Consider the following 24498-nt stretch of genomic DNA (forward strand, 5'->3'; position numbering starts at 1 on the left):
TCTGGTTTGGTGGCTGCAGGATTAGGTCTCTGCTTTTTGCAGATGATGTGGTCCTGATGGCTTCATCTGGCCAGGATCTTCAGCTCTCACTGGATCGGTTCGCAGCTGAGTGTGAAGCGACTGGGATGAGAATCAGCACCTCCAAGTCCGAGTCCATGGTTCTCGCCCGGAAAAGGGTGGAGTGCAAGTACCTCGGAGTCTTGTTCACGAGTGAGGGAAGAGTGGATCGTGAGATTGACAGGCGGATCGGTGCGGCGTCTTCAGTAATGCGGACGCTGTATCGATCCGTTGTGGTGAAGAAGGAGCTGAGCCGGAAGGCAAAGCTCTCAATTTACCGGTCGATCTACGTTCCCATCCTCACCTATGGTCATGAGCTTTGGGTTATGACCGAAAGGACAAGATCACGGGTACAAGCGGCCGAAATGAGTTTCCTCCGCCGGGTGGCGGGGCTCTCCCTTAGAGATAGGGTGAGAAGCTCTGCCATCCGGGAGGAGCTCAAAGTAAAGCCGCTGCTCCTCCGCATCGAGAGGAGCCAGATGAGGTGGTTCGGGCATCTGGTCAGGATGCCACCCGAACGCTTCCCTAGGGAGGTGTTTAGGGCACGTCCGACTGGTAGGAGGCCGCGGGGAAGACCCAGGACACGTTGGGAAGACTATGTCTCCCGGCTGGCCTGGGAACGCCTCGGGGTACCACAGGAAGAGCTGGACGAAGTGGCTGGGGAGAGGGAAGTCTGGGCTTCCCTGCTTAGGCTGCTGCCCCCGCGACCCGACCTCGGATAAGCGGAAGAAGATGGATGGATGGATGGATGAAAAATCAATGATTAAAAAAGTGTAAGAATGCTGAAATGAACTCCTTAGTTGCTCACACTCTTCACAGAACACACAAAGGACATTTAAAATACACACAAAAAAAAATCAACTTCCAATATTAGATGAAAGAATAATACAAAGAGAACAACTCCTTTTCTGAGACAAATATTTACATCCAACTTTGTGTCTCACTGGCACGTCACACATTACATTCATCAAGCACTCCAAAGCCAAACACACAAACTTCACAATAAAACATTGGACTAGATAATATTAATATATATAAGAAATACAGTAAAAATAAATAAATAAGAGGGGTCCTTGGTTACGCTTACTTTAATCTCTGGGGTAATTTTTCTATCGTGTCAACCTTCTTTAACTCGTCTTCTTTTCTTTCAGGTGTTCTATCTTTTTAAAATATTTTCCCATGCAAGTCAGGAAGTATAACTTTTTCGTCCACCAGATCGTGTAACAGCACGGAATTAAAGACCACTATCACTTTCATAAACATCAATACTCTTGAATAACGGTCGATCGCAATAGTTAAGAAATAGGGAACAAACGAGTTCAAACCCCGGCCGAGTCATACCAAAGACTATAAAAATGGGACCCATTCCCTCCCTGCTTGACACTCAGCATCAAGGGTTGGAATTGGGGGTTAAATCACCCAAAATGATTCCCGGGCGCGGCCACCGCTGCTGCTCACTGCTCCCCTCACCTCCCAAGGGGTGATCAAGGGTGATTTGTCAAATGCAGAGAATAATTTCACCACACCGAGTGTGTGTGACAATCATGGGTACTTTAACTTTAACTTAGATTCACAGCTAATATTGGTGTCCGTTTTGTCCTGTCTGAGCTTTTTATTATGTTAATTTTTACTTCCATGTCACACTAAGAAGACATCATGAAGTCAACTAAAAAGTGACGTTACTGTAATCTCCTCAGTGTATTTGAACAAGCGTGTGCGCTATCTGACTCCAAGCAGTGATCACACAGTTCAGCATCAGCCTCACGCATACTTTCAGGTGGTGTCCCCGACCTAATCTCTTGTTAACGGCCCGTTTATCTCCTCACTACAGTGTGTTGGATCAATGTTAATGTTTATATAAATACATTTACATTTGGCAACAAAATAAATACATTCCTTTTGCAGTGTTTATATAAAAAATATATATATTTAAAAGTCTAATCCGAAAAAATCACAACCCAGAAGTTGTTATAAATGTTGTAAGGATATAAAATGTTAAATATTATATTTATTCATTCATAAATATTTAACCAAATTATATTTAAAGAAAATACATAAATAGACGCACAATATACTTTATTTGGCTGAAAAGAACAATAAATATAGTTCTTACTTCTTAAAGGCCATATTTTTGGGGGCGGGGGTTTAGATATATTTATCTTCTTTCGTTTCATTAGTAAAGGAGTCTTTTTTGAAAAATGTTATGTTGCGGTAAAACGAGCAATTGGTTTATATAATTTCAAGGGTTTTCATTTCTTGTTGTTCGGTTGTCCTATTCCTCTGAGCAAAGAACAATCACTCTGTGCTAAGAGAGCACAGCCTGTATGTTCAATATGCACAATTAAATATCTCAGTTGATAACAAGTTTATATTGGAGTATGTTGTTCCTTAATGGGGAAATAAGTTAATGCCTCTTGTATTCATGTTAGCATTTACACTAGCTATCCATTAGCCCGCTAACTTGCTTCTCCAGTAAATTAGCAGTACCACAGGTCCATGAGTTTATCAAAGTGCAATTAACTATCATGGCTTTACGATCATTTTAATTTTAAACTGTAATACTAACCACCAAGAGCTTTATCGTGGTTTATCTTTAATACTGTTTGTTGTTACATCCCTAATGTGCACTATGACTGATTGCCAGTCAGCTGGGATGATGGTCTCCAGCTTCTTAACTGTGACTAGGCTAAGCAATAGAAAATGAGTGACAAGATAATACTCATCTTTTTGGAGCTACAAATTGTGCATACCGTATTTTTCGGACTATAAGTCGCAGTTTTTTTCGTTGTTTGGCCGGGGGTGCGACTTATACTCAGGAGCGACTTATGTGTGACATTATTAACACATTACCGTAAAATATCAAATAATATTATTTAGCTCATTCACGTAAGAGACTAGACATATAAGATTTCATTGGATTTAGCGATTAGGAGTGACAGATTGTTTGGTAAACGTATAGCATGTTCTATATGTTATAGTTATTTGAATGACTCTTACCATAATATGTTACGTTAACATACCAGGCACGTTCTCAGTTGGTTATTTATGCGTCATATAACATACACTTATTCAGCCTGTTGTTCACTATTCTTTATTTATTTTATTTTGCCTTTCAAATGTCTATTTTTGGTGTTGGGTTCTATCAAATACATTTCCCCCAAAAATGCGACTTATACTCCAGTGCGACTTATATATGTTTTTTTCCTTCTTTATTATGCATTTTCGGCTGGTAAATATTGTCAAACTTATTGAAATTGTTGCAAAGAGACTTTGGTTAAACATTTTAGTTCCATCTTTTTGTGTAGAAAAGTTAGAGTGGTAGGAGGAAAGCATGTCTAAAAGCATCAATCAGGAAAAAGGAAGGCACAAGACTGACTTGGAAATAGGTCATTGTACAATAGACATTCAGCCTGCGGTGACTGCATGCTTTACCTCCAATAAAATCTCTGACGATAAGAGAAGAAAATCGCTAAGATGTTTTGGTTTTTTCTTTTTGTTATGTGCGTTTTCACAATGACCATGCATTTGACCAATTCCACTATTGCACTCCAGGTAAGAGCAAGAGTTTTGTGACAACTAAATAGGACAAAAACATTTTTTTAAACTTGACCAAAAAAATAAATTGTCTGTTATTTCCATGTATCCAATACACAACTGGCAACCGCAGAGACTTTTAATATTAACATAAACAATGTTAAGATGTGCACAGTAGATGCCCTCAGAGCAGGAGTGTCCAAAGTGCGACTCTCACTCCAGAAGCAGAGCGGAGGCAGGAGTGCAGTCGAGAGTCTTTAATAGATGGTCAACACAATGGCACTCCCTTTTTAAAAGTTGCGTCAGCAGCGTTTTAACCCTGTATTTTTCATCGCAACTGTTGGTATTTATCAAAAAATGATATGCGTGAAAAGGTTAGTAATGCCCACATATTCTTTTGACCATGCATAGAGCTCACGCAAAGATTTTTTAGACAGGGTAATCAGCGACGCCCGAAGGTGTCACCATGAATAAAGCTCATCTCAGATTTTTTTTAAAAACCATAATGCATAATAAATATTTCACAATGTACAGTATAAGTATTCAATTGTAGATGTATTATATATTTATTTGTCAGAGCCTAAATATTCAAATATAAAGATGTATTAATGTAGTTATATTGCACATGCATAACATGTTGGGTCATTAAAGTGTTGTTTCCTTTGATCATTTTTTAATTAAATGATGAAAATGTTTGTATAAGTCGGCCGGTATGAGTTTGACTCTCTGAGTAGCCACAGAATGAAAAGTATCTCTTTAAGGAATGAAAAACCAAAAAAAAGCATTTCAGCCATAAAGATCACAACTCTCCATTCTTTTGATCACATGTAACCATTTAACATTTAACAATACAGAACAAATTTTATTTAAAAAAACAACTAAAAACAAAGTAAGAAAGTTAATTTGCAGTTCTAATCGTTACGATTGGGTTGCATGTTTATGCATGGGTCGTTCTCCCAGGATGCAGACGGAAACTCTGGAGGCAATATGCAGGTAGGACAATAATTTAATGTCCAATAAATCAGACTGGATACAAAAATAAACAAGACAACCGTGCCTAAAGCACGGGAAACTAACGGAATAGCCAACAAGGAAGCTTAACATGTAAACCAGAAAACAAATGGTAGAGCTTAGCTCAGGAATCAAGAATTCTTAGACGTAACGTGTTGCAAACAAGGAAACCAGACTGAGTGTGGTGAACAGCGGGAATAAGTAGCTCTCTGATTAGTGCCCAGGAGCAGGTGAGCATCCCGAACACTAATCAGAGGCAGGTGAAACCAGTCTGCAGTCATGGCAACTCAAACACAAACACAGGGTTGGTCAAAATAGGAAGTGAGGGAATCGAAAACTAAACAAACATGATGTCGCTAGATGGCGTCACTGTCTCATTTGCATGATTTATTGCGATGGATGCTATTGGAAAGATACAAAAGTAAGTTTAAAAAATGATAAGTATCATTAGTGTCATGATCCGCTGCCCGGATCATGTTTGTTTGGTTTTTGATTCCCATTGATTGAGGACACCAGGGTTAATTTTGACAGCAGTCATGGTCTTTTGACGAAATGTACAGTATTTTATTTGTAGTCATATTTTAGTCATCTAGTTTAATTTATTTTTAATCTAGTTTTAGTCAACTAAAATATAAAGTATAACGGACAACGCATCTGTGAACTTGTCTTGAAAGCACTTGTATCTATTATTTATTATTGCATAGCATCTTAAAAACTAAATTCACAACAAGACCTGCATTCCATGAATATTTCAATAGGTACATTTTACACTGACCCTATTGTGTGTTATTATTTTAGCTGAAATTAAGCATTTTTTTTCAAATGTTAAATAATATATGACTAAAATGGTCACATGAAGAAACACACTAGTTTTATTCTAGATTGTGTATAACTACATCGAGTGTGCACAATTAGGCCACTGTCCCATTTAAATACAGCAACCAGTGTTATAAATGTAGAATGTATATATAACTCATATACATGTCTTCCTTTTTCTTTTCTCAAACTGTGCAATTATTAGCTGAACAGTGTGCCGAGGACGTCGATTACAAGTCATCTGTGCATCTGTTCAAATATCTTGCTTGGCCTATGGTTACTACAAAAGTAGTAGTAGAGTAAGCAGTCTTGCTCTTTCTCTACTGTCTTTAACATACTTGCCAACCCTCCCGATTTTTCAGGGAGACTCCCGAATTTCAGTGCCCCTCCCGAAAATCTCCCGGGGCAACCATTCTCCCGAATTTCTCCCGATTTTCACCCGGACAACAATATTAAGGGCGTGCCATGATGACACTACCTTTAGTGTCCTCTACAACCTGTTGACGCGTCCGCTTTTTTTCACCATACAAACAGCGTGCAGGCCCAGTGACTGCAAGACATACTTGGTCAACAGCCATACAGGTCACACTGAGGGTGGCCGTATAAACAACTTTAACACTGTTACAAATATGCGCCACACTGTGAACCCACACCAAACAAGAATGACAAACACATTTCGGGAGAACATCCGCACCGTAACACAATATAAACACAACAGAACAAATACCCAGAATCCCTTGCATCCCAAACTCTTCAAGGCTACAATATACACCCCCGCTACCACTAAACCCCGCGCCCCAATCCTTGTTTGATTCCATGCAACACGTTACGTCTAAGTATTCTTGATTCCTGAGCTAAGCTTTACCATTTGTTTTCTGGTTTACACGTTAAGCTTCCTTGTTGACTATTCCATTAGTTTCCCGTGCTTTAGGCACGGTTGTCTTGTTTATTTTTGTATCCAGTCTGATTTATTGGACATTAAATTATTGTCCTACCTGCATATTGCCTCCAGAGTTTCCGCCTGCATCCTGGGGGAACGACCCATGCATAAACATGCGACCCAACCGTAACGATTAGAACTGCAAATTAAATTTCTTATTTTGATTTTTAGTTGTTTTTTTAAATCACATTTGATCTGCATTGTTAAATGTTAAATAGTTACATGTGATCAAAAGAATGGAGAGTTGTGATCTTTACTAATGAACCAAATCTAATGACTGGCTAATTAACATGAAAGACGGAATGGGGACGTTGCAGTGATTTATATTAGCTTGACGGGACAGTGAAGAAGTATTTACATTTACATCTCTCTCTGTAAACCAAGCCAGAAAAAAGTGGCAGCTTTGCACATGCGCATTTCATTTGCAGTCTCAAAGAGTGTGGGTCTCCTCTCAACACTGACTGACATGATGAGATAACTAACTAGATGTTCAACTTTTGTCACAGAGAGAGAAAGACACACACACAGGCGAGGTGAGTAAGGATGTGATGTGACTGAGGCTCTGCACAGCAGGCAAATCAAACTCAGTGATTTATTTACGTGAAGTGTGACAGTAAAGAAACATTTACATTTAAAATTCCAGTTGTAACTTCCGGCTAGGAACTCAGAAATTCCGACTTCCCACGACGAATGAAACGCACCATAAAAGTCCAGACGGCAAATGATTTGCGCATTCTCAAACCGCTGCAATTCCCGCACTGTGAAATGCTCGGCTCTGCTCGCGCAGCACCAGCTGACCGGCAGCACCCGTCACTGCTCGTTGAGGAACTGCTGCGTGCTTTCAATCCAAAGTCTCCAAGACACAAAAAAAGTCTCCAATAACACCTGAGAAACATGCTAGATGTGTCGCTAGTAGCTGTTGTCAAAAAAAAGTCGCCAAGAGGATTGGAAAGTCGCCAGACATTCGCGGCCAAGTTGGCAACACTGGCTTCAAGTTGGTTGTATTTTTACCAAAGAAAATCGAGCTATTATCGCAGGAATGTGGAATGTGCTCAAAAAGCTTTTTAAACATAGCTAAAATAAATCGACGCACAATCAGAAAAGCCACTATTGTGCATGTATTGTGTTTTTTATGCTTCACTGAAGTGTTTAAGTCTTAGTGTTGTATCTGTTTTAATTGCTTATTGTTTATCGTTGTACTGTAAATATTGGTTTGTACTGTAGCACTTTAAGATTTATTCAAATGAAAATTGCATAACAAGAAATAAACTTCAACCATAACCAATTCTAATTACCGTATTTTCCGCACTATAAGGCGCACCGGATTATAAGGCGCACCTTCAATGAATGGCATATTTCAAAACGTTGTTCATATATAAGGCGCACCGGATTATAAGGCGCACCTATGCATCCATTAGATGGATCTGCGCTAAAGGGAATGTCAACAAAACAGTCAGATAGGTCAGTCAAACTTTATTAATAGATTACAAACCTGCGTTCTGACAACTCTGTTCACTCCCAAAATGAATAAACAGCTGTTTTATTATTTTCCCCGAGGTAAAGTCAGTGACGTGGTGTTTCGTTTATCTTTTAACAACAGCAAGGTATAACATGTAGTGCAACATTTATATCACATAGTGGAGGGGAACTTTTCCCTGGTTCAATAAACACGTAAAAAACAGTGATACTGTTACGGTAAATCAAACGTTAGTGCAAACACAATATAGTAGCACTCGAAATAGTGCAGAGCAATAACAATATATCAATAACTCAACGTTGCTCAAACGTTAATGTCACACAACACACAAAATAAACATGTAAAGCTCACTTTATGAAGTTATTCCTCATCCACGAATCCCTCGAATTTTTCTTCTTCAGTGTCCGAAGTCGTCATTAATTGAGTCAGTGTCGCTGCTGCTCTATTCCCGTGTTCTACTGCGTGACTGATCGTCTTAAGTTTAAACTCTGCGTCGTAAACGTGTCTCTTAATAGGAGCCATTTTGGGGCCTTTACATAAACAAACAAATGGAAATCAAAACGGCACGCCTCGCGCAGTCATATATCCCAGCATAAACCGTGCGCTTCTTCTTCTACGGGGGCGGCTGCTTACCGTAGATCTTCTTCTACGGTAAGCAGCCGCACCCGTAGAAGAAGAAGAAGAAGCGCGCGTTGCATGTTGGGATATATGACTGGGGGAAAAAGAAGTTGGCGGCTGTTTACCGTAGTTGTGAGACCTAAACTTTATGAAAATGAAGTTTAGGTTTGTTGTGGCGCAATATTGGTCCATATATAAGGCGCACCGGATTATAAGGCACACTGTCAGCTTTTGACAAAATTTGAGGTTTTTAGGTGCGCCTTATAGTACGGAAAATACGGTATGTATCACTTCTAGTGGGCGTTGTCTGTCATACTCTGTTTAGCAGTACTTGAACGCACCGTAAAACACCATGTCTCTTTTCCACTGAGGAAAGACCGATTATCATAATTCCGTGCTAAGAGAGCACAGCTTGTAGGTTCAATGTGCACAACTGAACAGCTTACAGGCTCAAAGCGCTTTAAATAGTGAAATCCATTATCTATCGCAAATGTTGACAATAAAATTTGTCACCGACAATTATATTTGTCGACAATAGTCGTGATGTCATCGCTTGTGTTTTTCCGGGCGATGCGGGTCTGCATCGCCACTCGCAAAAACATCGCCAGTGATAACATGTAAAGTGAGATAACATTTCCTTTAGGTTTGTTAAAAACATGAATAACTTTCTCATTTTGCAAAGCAGACTTTGTTTTTATGCATCTCAACCTTGGAAAGAGTGTTAGCTTATGACTCACTAGCTAGCTAACAAATGTGAGACAAAGTTGTGTGAAAAATAACTAATTATCATTTTAACCAAAGTCAGCCAGCTAATCTATGTCTACATCTATTCAGGTACTTTTTAAAGCAGCGTCAATTTGCAATGCCTTAAAAAAGGGCACAACAACAATCGCAAACCGCGCGTGCACAAACACACACGCACACACACACACACACACACACACAGACAGGCACCAATGCAGAGGTATCATAAGATTAAACATACAATCTATTAAATAGCCAACATTTTAAGAATTGATCAAAGATACAATTAAATTTGGTGTTTTGACGTTGGTTTTCATTGCTGCTATTTTAACTAGGTTTTTTTTAATAGACACGTTTTTGTTTTTTTTAGCAATTTGCCTTTCCTTTAAAGTCATTTACATTTTTGTAACAGCTGAATGAACAGCACAGTTACAGTATAAATACAAATGTATGTGTCAGAGTTTGTAGGTGACCAACCCCAAGATGCAGAGAAGGCGGAAGGCATTGTACGAGAAAACATGATTTAATTATACACTAAGGCAAAACAACAAACGAAAAGGTAACAAAAGGCGCGCACAAGGCGGAGAACAAACTTGGCTATGAACTAAAATAGCACAGAGGCTAACTGTGGACAAGAAACCAAAAACACTTACTGTGACACGAAGGAACTAGGACATGAGCAGAGTGAAACCAAAAGTAGACAGAGCTACAACGACAAGTATTAAGAACAACGACACGACAGGTAGGAACGACAATGATCCAGCAATGACTGGAGGAGAAGGCAGGTTTAAATAGTAGCTGGCTGATTGACACCAGGTGTGGCCAGGTGCCAATCAGCCACAGCTGAGGGGAAGCAGCACTCAGGGAGACACTCAGGAAATGAAGACAAAATAAAAGCGCTGACAGGAAACTAAGACAAACACAGAGAAAAAACTAAAACAGTCAAACTGTCAGGGACAAGCCTGACAGTAGCCCCCCTTCCTATAACGGATACCAGACGTTCTAGAACCCCCCCCCCCAAAAAAGTCCAAAGTCACGGGAGGGTGGAGGGAGGACAAGGAGGTGGGCCACCAGGCCAAGTGTCCCCGCAACCAGCGGGGAAGAGTTAGGTGGCGACGGCGAGTTGAACGCCGCCTCAATTGGCGAGGCGGCTCGACCGCCGGCATGGGAGGACCCACCGGAGACGATGGTGGCGCCCTCTGCTGGCCCACCGGAGAAGATGGTGGCGCCCTCTGCTGGCCCACCGGAGAAGATGGCGGTGGCGCCCTCTGCTGGCCCACCGGAGAAGATGGCGGTGGCGCCCTCTGCTGGCCCACCGGAGTGCATGGTGGCGGCGTCTGTTGGCTCACCGGAGAGGAGGATGGTGGCGCCCTCTGCTGCTGGCCCACCGGAGAAGAGGATGGTGGCGCCCTCTGCTGCTGGCCCACCGGAGAAGAGGATGGTGGCGCCCTCTGCTGCTGGCCCACCGGAGAAGAGGATGGTGGCGCCCTCTGCTGCTGGCCCACCGGAGAAGAGGATGGTGGCGCCCTCTGCTGCTGGCCCACCGGAGAAGAGGATGGTGGCGCCCTCTGCTGCTGGCCCACCGGAGAAGAGGATGGTGGCGCCGTTGGTTGTAGACCCACCGGACTGCATGGTGGCGTCTGCCGGCCCACCGGACTGCATGGTGGCGTCTGCCGGCCCACCGGACTGCATGGTGGCGTCTGCCGGCCCACCGGACTGCATGGTGGCGTCTGCCGGCCCACCGGACTGCATGGTGGCGTCTGCCGGCCCACCGGACTGCATGGTGGCGTCTGCCGGCCCACCGGACTGCATGGTGGCGTCTGCCGGCCCACCGGACTGCATGGTGGCGTCTGCCGGCCCACCGGACTGCATGGTGGCGTCTGCCGGCCCACCGGAGTGCATGGTGGCGTCTGCCGGCCCACCGGAGTGCATGGTGGCGTCTGCCGGCCCACCGGAGTGCATGGTGGCGCCGTAGGTTGCAGACCCACCGGAGATGATGGCGCCGTCTCTTGCAGACCCACTGGGGTGAGAAGTAGCTGTGCCTCCCCAGCTGCACTGCTACTCATAGCCCCTCCCCCAAGGGACGGATCCCAGACGTCCCCAGATAGGACCACAGACGACAGGGGTGGGAGGGAGAGGGCTTGAAAAGCGGCCAAACTTTTCTTCAGATTAGCCATTAAGTCCAAAACTTTTTTAAGCCTCTCCGCCATGGACATCTCTGCGAGATTCGAATTTGGCTGGATCATTATGTCAGAGTTTGTTGGTGACGAACCCCAAGATGCAGAGAAGGCGGAAGGCATTGTACGAGAAAACATGATTTAATTATACACTAAGGCAAAACAACAAACGAAAAGGTAACAAAAGGCGCGCACAAGGCGGAGAACAAACTTGGCTATGAACTAAAATAGCACAGAGGCTAACTGTGGACAAGAAACCAAAAACACTTACTGTGACACGAAGGAACTAGGACATGAGCATGCTCTTCCCACTCTTTCTTGTCTCTCCTTCTCACAGAGACATAAAAACAAGCGCACCTTCTTACATACGTCACGTGTGCAACGTCACACGCTCCCACGGAGCAGACAGGTAGCGACATGGTAGGGTTCGCTGTGATGCTAACGGTGCGGTGCGGGTGGTAATACGAGAGAGAGAAGGTGCGAATCTGGTAACAAATGAAGGAAGAATTAATTCCCAAGAAAAACAGCACGCGGTCCATCGTCTGGCGGTGGTTTGGCTTCAAGCAGGAATATGTTGAACAATTATGTGGCAAAAGCGTTGCTACAAAAAGTAGCACCACTGCTAATGTAGCATCATTTGAAAAGTCACCCGCTAGAGAATAAGGAGTGCTTGAAACTCTGCATATCGACATCTCCGTTCGGTGCCACACCAACAAGATGCCCAAGCAACCATTTCCAGATCAACACCGTATGAAAAAAATAGTCAACAACAGAAGGAGATAATGTCCGCAGGAACCTACCACATAGCGAAGGACATACACTATTTGATTTCCTATTATGCAGCTCATTTTTATTTGACAGTTATTGAAATATCTTGTGTGACATCATGTACAAAAGTGCACTTGATTTGTTTTAAACTATTGTAGTGGCGTTCTGTACAAAAAGTGCACTTTCATTTTGTGTTGTTTTAATATGTCATCTTAGTGACATCATGCACAAAAGTGCACTCATAGCTTGTTTTAAAATGTCTCTGACAATCTTGCACTTTCTGTTTTGGAATTTACATGTATGTTTGTGCCACTGCTTAATAACTGTTTAATAAATACAGTTTTGGTGAATTGACTTAGTTGTGATTTCTCTCTCTGCATGAAAGTTTATAATAAGCATATATTAATGAAGTATGAACAACAATGTTTAATGTAGACATCATAGAATCATCATACTGCTGTGATTATATGCATCAAGTGTTCATTCAAGTCTAAGGCAAAATATCGCGATATATATCGTGTATCGTGACATGGCCTAAAAATATCGAGATATTAATAAAAGGCCATATCGCCAAGCCCTTGTTCACATTCATTATGAGGGACAACAAGACAAAAGGTTTTAGTTTTTTTCTTTCGCTTTCTAACATATAAAAATTAGCCCGTTCTTGGTAGCTAGCAATGCAGCTAATGGGAGCAATCAATTCTATCTCTAAATCACTTTAAAAATGTATTCAAAAACCGTCAACAATACTTATTTTACGTTCTGTAGCCTGCATAATAAACAGCTGTTGCAACATTGTTATTGTAAGAGCGAACACTGAGTAAGTCTCTTTCTAGCGTAGTAACACATCGACGTGCTTTGGTATTATTCGTGTCCGCACGAAACACGTTTGAGTTTGTAATGCACAACACTGCGATAAGACACCAATCTGTACTGACTGAAAAACATGAACAATGATATTACAGTATCTGTAAAGTATTAGCCCACATTTCATGTTTTGTTTGTACACAGTCACATAGGCTCCGATCCCGTGGGGTATGGCGTGGCGCGGTTGGGATAGTGGCCGTGCCAGCAACCTGAGGGTTCCTGGTTCGATCCCCAGCTTCTACCAACCAAGTCACGTCCGTTGTGTCCTTGAGCAAGACACTTCACCCTTGCTCGTGGTTAGGGCCTTGCATGGTGAATGTGTGTGTGAATGGGTCCATCCATACATCCATCCATCTTCTTCCGCTTATCCGAGGTCGGGTCGCGGGGGCAGCAGCCTAAGCAGGGAAGCCCAGACTTCCTTCTCCCCAGCCACTTCGTCCAGCTCCTCCCGGGGGATCCCGAGGCGTTCCCAGGCCAGCCGGGAGAGATAGTCTTCCCAACGTGTCCTGGGTCTTCCCTGTGGCCTCCTACCGGTCGGACGTGCCCGAAACACCTCCCTAGGGAGGCGTTCGGGTGGCATCCTCTCGATGTGGAGGAGCAGCGGCTTTACTTTGAGCTCCTCCCAGATGACAGAGCTTCTCACCCTATCTCTAAGGGAGAGCCCCGCCACCCGGCGGAGGAAACTCATTTTGGCCGCTTGTACCCGTGATCTTGTCCTTTCGGTCATGGCCCAAAGCTCATGACCATAGGTGAGGATGGGAACGTAGATCGACCCGTAAATCGAAAGCTTTGCCTTCCGGCTCAGCTCCTTCTTCACCACAACGGATCGATACAGCGTCCGCTTTACTGAAGACGCCACATCGATCTGCCACTCTTCCCTCACTCGTGAACAAGACTCCGAGGTACTTGAACTCCTCCACTTGGGGCAAGATCTCCTCCCCAACCCGGAGATGGCATTCCACCCTTTTCCGGGCGAGAACCAAGGACTCGGACTTGGAGGTGCTGATTCCCATCCCAGTGGCTTCACACTCGGCTGTGAACCGATCCAGTGAGAGCTGAAGATCTTGGCCAGATGAAGCCATCAGGACCACATCATCTTCAAAAAGCAGAGACCTAATCCTGCAGCCACCAAACCAGATACCCTCAACGCCCTGACTGCGCCTAGAAATTCTGTCCATAAAGGTTATGAACAGAATCGGTGACAAAGGGCAGCCTTGGCGGAGTCCAACCCTCACTGGAAACGGGTCCAAGCTCTGACACTGATCGTACAGGGAGCGGACAGCCACAATCAGACAGTCCGTTACCCCATACTCTATGAGCACTCCCCACAGGACTCCCCGGGGTACATGGTCGAATGTCTTCTCCAAGTCCACAAAGCACATGTAGACTGGTTGGGCAAACTCCCATGCACCCTCAAGAACCCTGCCGAGAGTATAGAGCTGGTCCACAGTTCCACGACCAGGACGAAAACCACACTGTTCCTCCTGAATCCGAGGTTCGACTATCCTGCGTAGCCTCTTCTCCAGTACACCTGAATAGACCTTACCGGGAAGGCTGAGGAGTGTGATCCCGATAGTTGGAACACACCTTCCGGTTCCCCTTCTTAAAGAGAGGAACCACCACCCCGGTCTGCCAATCCAGAGGTACCGCCCTCGATGTCCACGCGATGTTGCAGAGTCTTGTCAACCAAGACAGCCCCACAACATTCAGAATGTGTGAATGGGTGAATGTGGAAATAGTGTCAAAGCTCTTGGAGTACTTTGAAGGTAGAAAAGCGCTATACAAGTATAACCCATTTACCAGTGCCGTGCACCCACGTGGGATTGATGGCAAATTCTTTCTCACCACCAAGCACACACACCGAGCACCCACTGGCAGAAATGTAGATAGGCGCCTATGCACAGTTAGGTTGACAGGGTATGCTGTCTGGCATGATACTCTCATGACATGCTGCGTGCTGTATCATGATCGATAGAAAGTGTGACTCACTCGATGGACAGTTGTCTGTTTGGTCCAGCTGGCCAGGGACGTTTTTTTTACCAATTTCTTTGGGGTAAGCACCCCATTTATGTGGAAATAGCTTCCGCCCGATTGTAGCTGAGATAGGCTCCAGCGCCCCCCGCGACCCCAAAGGGAATAAGCGGTAGAAAATGGATGGGATGGATAGCTTGTCTCCAAATTCCACATTTTGCAGCTTCGATTCGCTTTCACCTCACTCTCCCAGCTTCTGTCTGCTCCAACGTCTCCTCTTCCTTCGTGCCCGCTTCTAGTAGCACCCTCCATATGCTTAGTTTCAAAAAGAGTAGGTTGTGAATCCTCATTTGTCCAAAAATAGTCAGCTTAGTTGTCTGGTACGAAGTCTGCCATGATTAGAACACACACACGACTTTGTATCCGGAAATAGGAACACATTTGATGCCAGAAGTCAGACGTGCGCTGCTATGGAAACAGAAACCAATGCGCTGAGGAATTAATTTCGGCTGTGCATAAAATAACCAAAATACGGTAAATATTGAACACATTACATATTGTTATGAACGTGTCTGTTACTACAATATATATATAGACTTGCAATGTGTATACAAAACGTTGCTGTAGGGTTTTGAAGTTGTTTTAAAGGAATTTGAAGGCTACAACGGTGACTCCCATTAGCTGCATTTTCCCAGCGTTTTTTTTAATCATCTTTAAAATCCCCCCCCAAAAAACCATTTATGATCTTGTCTCTCATGATTGTGAATGATAGACAATATTCCAAAAAAAAGGGCAGTTCCCATTTAAGCTGCATTTAGAAGGCAATGGAAAATTATAGCCATTATACATGTGTACGATTTGTTATCCGACTAATCATTAAGATAATTGTTGACTAATCCAAAAAATCGTTAGTTGCAGCCCTCCTTGGAACAGGAAGCAGGTCGGTGTGGTCAGTGTGTGGCAGAGGACACGAGGGAAGCAGAATAAGATGAACCAACAACCAGCAAGTGCAGGCAATCAGCTTAAGAAGCCTGCTGTGGTTAGAGTCAGGTGTGCTCAATACTTCCACCGGTGCTATGGCAACTGAGGAGGAAAAGAGAGATGAGAGCAATACACAGCCAGGAAAAACAAAAGGTCTAGGAGAGTTGTATTGTGAGAGTACATGTAAATGTATGGCAACATTTACAAGTGTGACACATCAAATCACATTTATTATAAATTGTTAAAATCTTTTACCTTTGGTGAATACTAAAGCATAAAAAATACATGTACGGGTGTGGGGAAAAAAATTGTTTTTGGAATATGTTGTCCCCCTGCCCAGAATGTCCTAAAGGCCTGTTTTTTGTATTCTTATCGTATTCTTGTTTCCAATGTTTGCCATGACAACAACTGGAAAGGTAGTGGGAGACGATGCCTCTGATGAGGTGTGACAGCAGAGTATTTTTAGCTTCTTAGATACAAAGTGTATCCATGAAGTGCAGGATCAGATGTTTCACAAGATAATAAGATAAATCACAATAATACCCCTGCAGAAATGTTGTATTGCGCAGAGCCCGCAATTAAGGGGAATGTTTGCAAGTTGCTTCAAGTCACATTTCATTAAACCAGAAAATGTAACAAGAGCACCACCGTCTAACTCAGGGGTCCCCAAACTACGGCCCGCCAGCGTCCATAATCTGGCCCGCGGGAAGTCCCAAGTAAAAAAAAAAAAAAAAACTTTTTTAACATTGTTTTTGTTTTTTAATTATTATTATTATTTTTAGTCTGTCCTTTATAATCCATTATCTACCGCTTGTTACTCACGGTGTCTCTTAGCCACTCAGGCAAATCATATTCTCTAAAAATGCATTTACCCATCGATAACGTGACATCATTGCGCTCAGAATATATATATATATATATATATATATATATATATATATATATATATATATATATATATATATAGTCGAGGTTTCTGTGGTTTATCTGTTACACAGTGCTCAATACCGGGGTAGGGCTTAATATACGTTAGGTCAGGAAAAAACACAGAGGCTATTTCATCCCTACAAGCCTGTTTCGCAGGTTTCCCTGCTCTTTAGGGGATTGTATTATATTATATATATTATATCATATATGTATATATATATATATATATATATTATAAAATCCCCTGAAAATCAGGGAAACCTGTAGGGATGAAATAGTCTAGAATAGACTATATATATATATATATACTGTATATATATATATATATATATATATATATATATATATATATATATATATATATATATATATATATTTATTTATTTATTTTTTTTATTTTTTATTTTAAACCAATGCGAGTCAAAAAGTTTGGGGACCCCTTGTCTAACTAATTAACTAATGTTGCCATCAGTGGTTTAACAGAACATTCAGTCGTCCCTCGCCACACAAGCTTTAAATATTACAGCTTTACGACATTGCATATTTTTAAAGCATTTTCCACATATTTCTGTCATAAACTAAGTATTAAATTATGTCCTATTTTTTCTTATCGACATTACAGTGCAGTATTTGTCTTATTTTCTATCATTATATTATAGCGATCGACAAAGATATTCACCAAGCGAGACTTCCGTTTCAGAGTTAAGGGTGAACAATGCTGACAACAACCTGGTGGCTAAACTTGGCGCTATCTTCACTGCGACGATCTAGTTAACCGATATTTGTCAGAACTACTTTTTGATGCACTTCATCTTAAACTCCAGCTTATCAAAACACATCCCCATATTCTTGTGACTTTGACGTGAGCGAATTCAAACGACGAGAGGCAAGACATTCCAGTATTATTACTACTCAATGCTAACAAGACTGCTGTCAGCTATCAGCAGCTGTCCTCGCGATGCTAAGTGGAGAGTAACACTGTTGATGCACTTCTTCTTCGACATCATCAGCTCAGCATGACTATGGTGAGTCTTTGGTCTGAGCAATGTGGAATGACAACGCGAGACACGCAATGCTAACAACATGAAATGTTAACAACACAACTATCAGTCGAGGCTCTAACTGTCAAGTTGACCAAATTTGGCAGAACAACTTACACCCATGGTTTCAGCACATGGAAGCCTAATTCTAACTTCGAATAATTACCCAGGATGTGATTAAGTATTTTTATGTAGTGATCATGTTGTAGTGGCCAGGTGACTGCCATTACTTACAATGATGCTTGTAGAATCCTCTGGGCTACCAGTGAGTACTCCAATCTACAGTAGAACACACTCAACGCTACTAGATTGGGTGATACAAGTGTAGAGGTGACTTTATGGCTGTTATTTCATTTTCAGGCGACTATAATTATGTAAAAAAAAAACTTGATATGGTTGCATTATATTTATTCATAATAATTCTACTTTGCTGAAATTTGTTTACCACGGTGAGGCTCAGGCCTGTAACCCGTTGAGGGACGACTCTATAAGGATTTGAAATTACATACACAGATTGGTGAAACAATTTATAGTTTAGTATTGTTTAGTGTTACATTAAGTAGATTTTCACCGAGTTCAAAACCAATGCCCTGGTCAAACATTAGATACAAGACTGTGCTAGAACAAACAGTAGTATGTTGTACTGCAGTTTTCCGTAAGCATATCTTTGTGCGGCTTTGCAACTAGTCCACATGCGAACAAAGAAACTAAGGAAAATGTATCAATTATTATATTTTAGAACTCTGCTGACTGACAAAGAATCCAAACCTGCATTGTGTTCAAATACATTCTCAGACTGGAAATACAAAAAAAGCTGATATGTCGCATGAACCTAAACATTTTTCTTTTTTCTCTAATTTTGACTCAGCAGTGATTCTTCCGGATGGGCTCTCAAAGAAACTGGGCTCTGGACAAGATCTGGGCAGTGAAGAAGATTTGTTGTATGAAGAATTCTGCAGTTCTGTTCACTGTTTTGGACATCCAGGAGGAGGTGGAGGAGAACAGCTGGCTATCAATGAGGTATATTACAATAAATATTTTTCATTTTATTATTTTTTTATTATTTTTACCTTTCTGTACGGACTGGGTTTAGCAGTACAGGGAGTTTTTAAGAGGGAGGACAGGTCGGATGGTCGATTTTTCCCACTCCCTCAATGCCCCCTGGCCGAGCCAGTCAGCAGGCGGAGGAACAGCTGGACACGGTGCCGCTAGGGGAAAGACAGCATGCACGGAAGGGGAAGTTTGTCACATTTATATGTGGGAAAACACATAACAGTGAAGCATGGCCGAAGGCTGTTGGGCTTCAGGACGGCAGCTTTCCAGGCGGTGCTCCTGGGCTATCACTGTGTCTATGATTTTCCTCTCGGCAATAGCGTGGTGGACCACGGCCCTTGGACTCAAAGAAGGAGTTCCACTGGGCCCACTGTGGTCAAGGGTGACCGTCATTACGGACGCCTCAGAATCAGGCTGGGGGGCTCTATGGGAGCACCATCCGGTGGGTTTCCTTTTAGAGGGGTCTTACATCCTGCCTTGGTGTATTTCTGTACCGTGATTCAGGGGAAGCACAAGTTGGTTTTGAGCAACAATTCAACCGTGATTGCCGACATCAACCACCAGGGTGGTCTGCAGTCATGGACCCTGCACGACCTAGCATACAAACTCCCCCTCTGGGCTCATGCGCAGGGTGTGTCCCTGAAAGCCATCCTCTTGCGAAGAGGCTCAAGTAGACCTGTTTGCCTCACTGGACACCACCCACTGCCCGCTGGGGTACTCAAAAGCGGGGCCAGTGGGAACACTGGGGGTAGATGCTTTTGCAGGGCGGTAGCCCAGGGCCTGCTGTATGCGTTTCCTCCCTTTCCCTTCATACAGCCATTCTGGCAAAAGAGAGGATAATTAAGACCAGGGTTCTGCTTGTGGCCCAGATTGGCCCCATCCGCTATGAATGTCAATCTTGCAGACACTCCTGGCAAGAACCCCATGGTGTGTCCCAGTCAGGCTGGACATGCTGTCGCAGGGTCAAGGGCAGCTCCGACACCAGAACCTGGGGATTTACAGGCTGCATGTCTGGCCCCTAGACAGGGCCCGCACTGCAGCTTGAATCCTGCTGTTATGGCTAACCAGCTGGCAGCCAGAGCTCCCTCTACCACGGCGATTTTTGCTTGTAGATAGAAACGGTTTTGCCAGTACTGTGCAGGAACACGGAGGGTCCTCTTTTTTCTTATAGACACTGCTGGAGTAAGAGTGGACATAATCCACCTTAAGGGCTGCATGACGGTCAAGCCTGACCATCACATCCCTACTGAGGGATGGATTGTGGGCTCACAGCCTCTTGTTAAGACAGTTTTTGAACATACAGTATACGGCCACCAAGGCCCCACATGGTCCCATCATAGGATTCGCAATTGATGCTGTGAGCTCTGTCGGAGCCTCCTTTTTAGCCTTTGGCTAAATTGGGGCTATAACTTTTCCTCAAAACAGCCTTTCTACTTGCCATGGCTTCAGCGAAGCAGGTCTCTGAACTGCATGCCCTGTCTGTGCATCTGTTTTGTCTAAGATTAGGGGGAGAACGATCTACCATTTTTTACAAAAGGTCTTCACTTTTGTGTTGGTGCACTTGGTTCTGGAGCCCTTTCATCCTCCTCTTCATTAATCTGCTGAAGCAGTCCAGTTGCACTTAAGTCTGTCCAGTCAGGTCCCTGATGGTGTACATTTGACCGCACACAGACCGATCAGCTCTTTGTGTGTTATTGGGAAGCTAAGCTGGGCCAAGCCCTGTCAAAGTAGCATTTGGCCCGCTTGGTGGTTGAGGCCATAGCTTAGGCCTATGATGGTGCTGGGGTCCTCTTGGGCGGTATTCAAGAGTGTTCCCTTGGGGGTCATTTGTTCAGCGGCCGGTTGGGCCTCTCCTAAAACCTTCGCAAGGTTTACAGGAAATGTTGCTTCATCAAAAGGTCATTGCCATTCTTGAATCAGGCAAAGTGAACAGTGCTGTCCCTGCCATGCTGGATCATGGCTTCAGGCCAGGGAAGAATTCAGGTTGGTATTAACCCGGTGGTTGTATTTCATTGATTAAGGAAGTTCTGTTTATGGGTACCTTTCCTTTGGTATTTTCACATACTTTGCGGATTGTAAATACAATTGGATATGGTTTAATGGATACAGTGTATGTAATGTCAACTTGTTTTTCTACTAGGCTGGTCCTTTATTGCCACAACATAATATTAGAAAATAAGACAAATACTGCACTGTAATACAGGTACATACAGTTTAAGTGATGAACAATTTTGGCCTTTACAATCCCAATCAGATTTTTTGGCCTCAAATCTAATCTGATTTCGAGTCCAGATTTGATACTTTGACAATATCTTATATAAGTGAAAATGTTTTATAACAAGTATAGTATAACAAAACATTTGTATACAGATTATGTTATTACATTTAGATTTTGTAAGTATAGTTGTAAATCAGATGGTATACATTTTTTAGCAACATAAAGTGACTAGTGCACATTAACTAAACAAAATCTACTATTGGCTCCCATTTAAACATCAAAGTCTTCCTGTATCCAGAGACTTACTGACTTTGTAAACAATAACAAAATTCACCCAAAAAAGGATTTTGTATGAATAAGAACAGGAAAAATATTGATCAAATCAGTGTGATATTGTTAATATACACATACTGTACTTGGCATTGATAGTATCAATAATAATAATCAAAGTAAGAACTGAACTGGGCAAGAAAGCATTTAGGTTTTCAGCACCGAAGGCTTGGAATAACCTACAATCGAATATTAAACTTCAAACCCTTGTTACATTGAATGAGTTTAAAACTTCTGTGAAAGGATTGCAGTCTACTTTGTCTGTATGCACATGTGTCATGTGAGCAAGTTTTAATGTTGTAAATGTGATGTTTTATGTGTTGTTTACTGTTTTTTTTAATGGAACCTCGCTGCTGCCCTCTTGGCCAGGTCTCCCTTGGAAAAGAGATCCTTGATCTCAATGGGATTTTTACCTGGTTAAATAAAGGCTAAATAAAAATAAATAAAATCAACATCTGAATCGATCACCCCTACTTTACTGTGTGTGTGTGTGTGTGTGTGTGTGTGTGTGTGTGTGTGTGTGTGTGTGTGTGTGTGCGTGTGTGTGTGTGTGTGTGTGCCATGCTTAGCCATTCATTTTCCTCTAGTCCTCCAGTGATAATAATACTTGGGGGGAAAAATGTGATTTATTTTCCACCATGGTAGTGAGGATTAGTATCTTAGAAGTGCTTTCGCTTTGTGGATTCATTGCAACATGGTCTCAAATTCGAGACTCACACCCGCCTGGAATTCATGCACACACCTTCTGCATGTGAGTCACAAGGAATACAGAAGTCTAATTGTGTTTCCCTGAGCATGCATCCCTTTGAAAGGAATCTTTTACTTAGAATATTTAGCTTGTAAACACTGGGACACAGCTGTATTGAAGATCGGCTGGGCTCGGCAGCTGATCAGCTGATCGCCGATCAGCTAAAAACGGCAAAAATCGTCCCCGATCCGATCACAGGATTGGGATCAGGACATGTCTAGACTAAGCTTACAAAAATACCTGCAATGTCGTCAAAGCGTATTATTTGAAGCGGATGTGGTGAGGGATGACTGTCGCTTCAATCAAGTCCAGCGGTAATTTTACAAACAATAACAACGTGCGCATGCACACAAACGTACATTTAATTTTCCAGCTTCCTTTTCCTCTCCTCATATTTCTACGCCTCTCCGCCTAACAACCCACCCCCACTACATCCTCGCCTGCTCAGGGTTGCTATGGCTCAGCCTCCATTGCTCTGGTATCCAGCGCACGCTGACATGCTCTGTAACCTGATTGGCTGCTGCATCTGCAAGGCAGGGCGCAGAACAAGAAAAGGACAGGAAGGCATTAAAAAAAAGGGGGAACAGGCGATGGTGGAGCGCTGAGGCAGAGCATCTCCAGCAAGAGCAGGGGAACAGTGACTCAAGGATTGGCAGGACAGCAGGAAAACAAGTCTCAGATTGGTTTTTAGTTATTTATTTTTTGGGAATATGATTGTGAAAAATGATGGGAGGAGAAACACCACACGAGAAGGCAAGATGACATAATGATGGAAAATAGGAAGAGGTATCTAAATGCTGATATTTGGAGCCATCGAGTGAAAAGGAGCACACGGCAGAAAGAAGAAAGAAGGGCGAAGGAGGAGGAACACTTTGGTATGTAACGCCACAAAAATCCATAAATAACTCCACCACGAGATTTTTCACGCAAAGCCTCCACGAGCAGGCCGGGGCTCCAGTCGACGTTGGCAAAGTGGCAGGAGAAGAAGACCAGGCGTTCGCCACGACAGAGGGGCGGGAGAGATCCACAAGGAGAAGGACGAGGGAACACGACGCCGTGTGGAGGCTTGGCGCTGAAAGAAAGGAGAGCGGGGAGGTGGGCTGGACCGCGACGGGAGCGATGGCTCGGGGCAGCGGCTCCGGGAGGTGGAGCAGGCAGAAGATGGGTTTGGTCAACACCATGCTCCGCTGCAACCTCCCACCAGAGACACAGAAGGTGGTGGTGTTCATCATCATGATGCTGCTCATTGTCATTAACGTGGTGCTCATGTTCCTGCTGGCATTCCAGTAGGACGACGACACGCTTTCACACACATGAAAAGCAGGAAAAAGAAAAAGAAAAGGACAGCCGCCTTGTTAAGAAACTGAGCTCTTTTGGACAAAACAGGTACTTGTCAAAAGAGAGGACAGACTCTTAGGTTTGTTATCATGTGTGAATGTCAGCACATGAACGGCAACCTGACCTACTTTCTGCTTCTGCATGTTTCATCCACATGGCTGCTAAATGCTAACAGCTAACACCTTCTAATGATGGACTTTAAAATACTTGCACAGTTGATATAGTATTTGCAATTGTACCAACTTCCTGTCCCAAATTTGAAAATGATTTCCACTCTCCCAAACACCTTTTGAATGTTTTGTCATTGATGTCCTTCTACTCTGCTTATGTGACCAATGTGACCAATCATACTCGACGTATCTAACCTGGAATATATCACACTGAACTCAAGCCTCCCAAGTTTTATGTTTTGCTAAATCTTGCATTACACTTTTTCATTGCAGAAAAAGAAAATCGGTATTTTTATGGTAAAAAAAAAATGGCACTCAGTCACCAGAAATGTATCATCAAGTTTACATTGTTTTTTACTGTAAATTTAAAAAAGATACCATTTAAAATTCTGCGACTGAACTGCCAGTTTTTTGACGGGAAAAATCGACAGTCGTTCTTACAGTGCACTACTGTAATTGGAAAAATAGTACTATTGTTATTTCTACTGTAAAAATCTGACGATTGAGCTGACAGTTTTTACTGTAAAATCTATGATGATTTTTAAAGTGCATTATTATAAATGGAAAATTGGTACTGTTGTTATTTTTACAGTTAAATTCTGGCAACTGAGCTGCCAGTTTTTTAACCGTAAAACCTACAGTTATTGCTTTTACAGTGGATTCTTTACTGTAAATGGAAAAAAAGGTACTATAGTTATTTTTACTGTAAAAAT

At 42.8% G+C, this 24498-nt stretch overlaps 1 protein-coding gene and 1 long non-coding RNA gene across 4 annotated transcripts in view; both read left to right on the top strand.

Annotated features, from left to right (window-relative positions):
- arhgef4 (Rho guanine nucleotide exchange factor (GEF) 4) overlaps window positions 1-24498 on the top strand; it is an 86143-nt gene that overhangs the window by 26339 nt on the left and 35306 nt on the right. For 2 of the 3 annotated variants that reach the window (XM_061932452.1, XM_061932453.1), the window contains one exon: window positions 18800-18948. The exons of the other annotated variant lie outside the window; for it this stretch is intronic. In XM_061932452.1, the coding sequence (XP_061788436.1) occupies window positions 18800-18948 (149 nt within the window). The remainder of the gene's footprint in view (window positions 1-18799; window positions 18949-24498) is intronic. 3 annotated transcript variants of the gene reach the window in all.
- Window positions 21889-24005, top strand: LOC133578306 (uncharacterized). The gene is made up of 2 exons (XR_009811838.1): window positions 21889-23152; window positions 23223-24005. It is a non-coding gene; the product is annotated as an uncharacterized lncRNA (long non-coding RNA).

Source organism: Nerophis lumbriciformis, linkage group LG38 (assembly GCF_033978685.3).
Source record: "Nerophis lumbriciformis linkage group LG38, RoL_Nlum_v2.1, whole genome shotgun sequence".
NCBI classification, from domain to species: Eukaryota; Metazoa; Chordata; class Actinopteri; order Syngnathiformes; family Syngnathidae; genus Nerophis; species Nerophis lumbriciformis.